The sequence below is a fragment of the Prunus avium genome, chromosome 3 (assembly GCF_965620075.1).
Source record: "Prunus avium chromosome 3, drPruAviu1.hap1.1, whole genome shotgun sequence".
Classification (NCBI taxonomy): domain Eukaryota; kingdom Viridiplantae; phylum Streptophyta; class Magnoliopsida; order Rosales; family Rosaceae; genus Prunus; species Prunus avium.
In genome coordinates, this window is record NC_142286.1 from 9,195,238 (window position 1) to 9,200,211 (window position 4,974).

Here is a 4,974-nt window from a genome sequence, read left to right on the forward strand (position 1 = left end):
CAAGTTCTTATAAAAGATAAATTTATGTTGCTAATTTTTTCAATGCACAAAATTAGAACGTTGTGCTTGTAATTGTAAAGGAATTCATTTTCATATTTACATAACAGTGAACGCATAAGTCTATAAAAAAATCATTATGAATTTATTTTGGTTGGAGTAGAAATTGCATGGCACAAGAAATTCGTACATATGTTTAGGGGATTGTTTGGTTTGCATAATAGATGTTTGAAAAATGTGATTTACATACTAGAATGGAAAGTGTTTGGAAATACTAGCGAATGGTTATACTATGAAAGAACATTTGTTCCCATTATTTTGTCCAATAAGACCCTAAACAATTTCAAACATTCATTCTGCAAACCAAACAAGCCCCTAAACATATGTGCAATAATAAGTCATTTTTCCCTTAAATTTGAACAAAAATGTAACAGATTATGACAACAATGCTAACAGTGCGAGAGAAAGTAAAATTAAGGGAATACATGCGCCATTTTTCAAAGGGTAAACTGCTGAATTGCCTCATAAACTTGTATACAATTATCAATTTACTCCTTGACCTTTTAATAAAAAAAATTAAGGACTCAAACTAAATTTTGTTCTCAATTTCCCCCTTGCCGTCTAATTTCTCAACATTTCATTAAATTTTCTGTTAACTCATTAAAAATATATTTCAGAGCCCCTCCACTCCACACAGCCGTCGCCGCCTCCCCTTTCAGACCCCACCCCCAGACCCGAGATCATCCTCGTCCCCACCATCGCTGCAAATCTCTGAAGGATCAGTTCGATTGCCTTTGATTTTTGATGCTCAACTGCCCTCAGTTTCCTTATGTCAAAAAGTCGGAAGCTTCACAATGTAATCAAAGAAAAAGAGACGAACCCATCACAGCCCCACCAACAAATTGAAGAGCAGAATCAGACTTCCATGGCGGCTCCGAGATCTTCGAATAGCAGCCAAGTTTTGCTATGACTTCCAAACCCTTTCTTTCACATATCGTTAGGCTCTATCCAAGAAAGGAGAAAACTTTAGCGAAAACCCACATCCCACATCTCTTCAACAATGACAAGCTTTCTTGCTCCTTCGACCTTGAACTCGTTTCTGGGCATCCTAGTGGAGTTTTGGAAGGTAAAAAGAGATGGGTTTGGTTAAGGATTGGCACCCTTGTCATCTGGGCTTGTGCTCCATGTTAAGCCAATAGATTTTGCCCAACATAGATCCACATTGATACCCTCCAAACAAAGAAAGGCTTCTGGGTCCTCCAATCAAATTGGCAAAGAAGTAAATTATTAAGAATTGGGTGTGCACTAATAATCTTAACTTGTGAAACCCAGTTGGGGATTTTGGGTCTTGGGTCGTAGAGAAAGAGAGAGGGCAGAAGGGGAGAGGCGGAGGTGAAGGGGGTAGGGTGGGTGGGTCCCACTCCTTTGTTTATAAAATATTTTTTTTCCATTTTTTAATGTAATTTTACTTTATTCAAAAGTATTTAATTATTTTTAACATATTAGATGACCAATTTGCCCTCATATTTAACGGCAAATTGGATGAGATGTTGATGATTTAGACGGCAGGGGTAACATTGAGAATAAAATTTAATTCGAGCCCTTAATTACTAAAAAAAAAGGTCAGGAGGTAAATTGATATTTATGTACAAGTTTAGGGGGCAATTCGGCAGTTTACCCTTTTTAAAATTTGAGGATCAAAATAAAAATCGAACATAAGTTCCAAAGATTATTGTGTTTGAGTCTAATAAGAATTCTCTCCTGAGTTTACTAGTGCAATCATACTTTGTATTCACAGAGCCTTTCGATAACCTTGTTCAGTTCTAACATTTGGTATCAGAGCTCCATCACGGGGCCTGACTCAAACCTGCAGACACAGTTACCAGTGTGAGAGAACAAGAACATGACATCTGAGAATAGTTTTGTACAACCTGCCATTCCAAGGTTAGATGGGCACTATGATCACTGGAGTATGCTTATGGAGAATTTTCTACGTTCCAAGGAATATTGGCACTTGGTGGAGACAGGGATCGATGCAGTAGCAGAAAGAGCTGATTCTAGTGACTCACAGAAGAAGGCACTGGAGGAGCAGAAGTTGAAAGACTTGAAGGCCAAGAACTATATGTTCCAAGCCATTGATTGTTCGATCCTGGAAACGATTTTGAAGAAGGACAATGCGAAGGATATATGGGATTCCTTGAAGCAAAAGTATCAAGGAACAGCACGTGTGAAGCATGCTCAATTGCAGGCACTTCGAAAGGAGTTTGAAGTACTGCATATGAAGGTTGGGGAAATTGTCAACGACTACTTTGGCAGGACGCTCATAATAGCCAATAAGATAAGGCTTCATGGAGAAAAAATGGAGGATGTGGTGATCATTGAGAAAATTTTGAGGTCTATGACTTCAAAATATGATTATGTTGTCTACTCGATTGAGGAGTCGCATGACTTGGATGCTTTATCCATTGATGAACTTCAGAGTAGTCTTCTTGTGCATGAACAAAGAATAAGTCGGCATGTTGTGGATGAACAAGCTCTCCAAGTAACTTCTGGAGTTCAACAAGGAGGAAAAGGTGGTGGTCGTGGCTCCTATCGTGGAAGAGGAAGAGGGAGGGGTACATTTCCAACCATAACCTACGCCAGTCTGAAATAGTTCCTCTGTTAGAAACTGGTTTCACCGGAACACTTCATTCTTGGTGGGATAAGCATTTAACAGAAACAACTAAGTCTGAGATCATCCATGGCCTTAAGCTTAACCCTGATGGTTACCCTATTTTTGATCAAAGCATAGGAGCCGGTATTGAAGATGGAGTTAACACTCTACTTTATACCATAATTGAGCACTTTATCGGTACCCCTAGTAATACTACCGCTAGGATCCATGACCAATTAAGCAATCTCCAAAGCGACTCCAATGCCAGTGTGAGAGAACAAGAACATGACATCTGAGAATAGTTTTGTACAACCTGCCATTCCAAGGTTAGATGGGCACTATGATCACTGGAGTATGCTTATGGAGAATTTTCTACGTTCCAAGGAATATTGGCACTTGGTGGAGACAGGGATCGATGCAGTAGCAGAAAGAGCTGATTCTAGTGACTCACAGAAGAAGGCACTGGAGGAGCAGAAGTTGAAAGACTTGAAGGCCAAGAACTATCTGTTCCAAGCCATTGATTGTTCGATCCTGGAAACGATTTTGAAGAAGGACAATGCGAAGGATATATGGGATTCCTTGAAGCAAAAGTATCAAGGAACAGCACGTGTGAAGCATGCTCAATTGCAGGCACTTCGAAAGGAGTTTGAAGTACTGCATATGAAGGTTGGGGAAATTGTCAATGACTACTTTGGCAGGACGCTCATAATAGCCAATAAGATAAGGCTTCATGGAGAAAAAATGGAGGATGTGGTGATCATTGAGAAAATTTTGAGGTCTATGACTTCAAAATATGATTATGTTGTCTACTCGATTGAGGAGTCGCATGACTTGGATGCTTTATCCATTGATGAACTTCAGAGTAGTCTTCTTGTGCATGAACAAAGAATAAGTCGGCATGTTGTGGATGAACAAGCTCTCCAAGTAACTTCTGGAGTTCAACAAGGAGGAAAAGGTGGTGGTCGTGGCTCCTATCGTGGAAGAGGAAGAGGGAGGGGTACATTTCCAACCATAACCTACGCCAGTCTGAAATAGTTCCTCTGTTAGAAACTGGTTTCACCGGAACACTTCATTCTTGGTGGGATAAGCATTTAACAGAAACAACTAAGTCTGAGATCATCCATGGCCTTAAGCTTAACCCTGATGGTTACCCTATTTTTGATCAAAGCATAGGAGCCGGTATTGAAGATGGAGTTAACACTCTACTTTATACCATAATTGAGCACTTTATCGGTACCCCTAGTAATACTACCGCTAGGATCCATGACCAATTAAGCAATCTCCAATGCCCTAAATTAAGTGATTTTAGATGGTACAAAGATGTTTTCATTTCTAGAGTTATGCTTAGAGATGATAGCAACCAAGCCTTCTGGAAAGAAAAGTTTATTAACAATTTTCCCAACTTATTTGCCCATAAGATTCGAACAGTCTTAAGCAATGAATCTGGTCAGATATACTATGATGAGTTAACCTATGGTAATATTGTTAGCACAATTAACCAAGTAGGTATGAAAATGTGTATTGATTTGAAAATAAGTAAGTATGTCCAAGTCGATAGAAATAATGCCAAGTATGAACTAGGAAACTTTTGTGAGCAGTATGGTCTAGCACCTTTACCACCGTCTAGACTGCACAAGAAAAGCCATGATAAGCGTTTCAGTAAAAGCCGATATTATTCTCGAAGAAGAAATTCTTTCAAGGATAATAATGAATTTTATAGCAAAAGAAAGTCTTTCCCCAAGCCAAAATGGTCAAAAGATTCCCGACAAAACAAAAAGAAAAATTACTCTAAGAAAGAGTCCGACAAAAGAAAAGTAAAGTGTTTTAAGTGCAAAAGATTCGGTCACTACGCAAATGAGTGTAAAGTAAAAGATACGATTAAACAATTAAAACTAGCTAGCATCCGAAGATGAAACCAAGTTAATTAAAGTCCTTGAGCTAGATAATTTTGAATATGACCTAATGTCTCAAACCAGTTCAAATAACTCCAGTTTTAAAAATTCCCAATCCAGTTCACCCACCATCCAACTAGGATGTAAACATAAGTGTTGTAAAGTCTTAAGCAAGTATGTTTGTGTCCTCACGAAACAGGAAGAACAAGAAGAATTATTAATTGATTTAATAAGCAAGATCGAAAACCCAGAGTTAAAGTCTGAATATTTGAAAAAATTTAGAAAAGTCATAAGTCTTGAAGATTCTAGTTCACACACACCCCCTAAGATAAGTCTTACTACCACCTTGGAACGATTTAGTAAGAAGAAAGAAGTCACCCTTCAGGATTTGCAACTAGAAGTCAAAAATGTGAAAAAAGAGTTAGTTGAACT

General features: G+C 38.4%; 1 protein-coding gene across 1 annotated transcript; it reads left to right on the forward strand.

Moving 5' to 3' along the window:
- Window positions 1–1,900: 1,900 nt before the first annotated feature.
- Window positions 1,901–2,650, forward strand: LOC148295570 (uncharacterized). Its single transcript, XM_088250525.1, has one exon. It carries the CDS (start codon window positions 1,901–1,903, stop codon window positions 2,648–2,650), a length of 750 nt encoding a protein of 249 aa, XP_088106651.1.
- Window positions 2,651–4,974: the final 2,324 nt, after the last annotated feature.

Bases quoted from the DNA above. Each gene is read 5' to 3' on its own strand.
- LOC148295570 (XM_088250525.1), top strand. From the start codon at position 1,901: ATGACATCTGAGAATAGTTTTGTACAACCTGCCATTCCAAGGTTAGAT.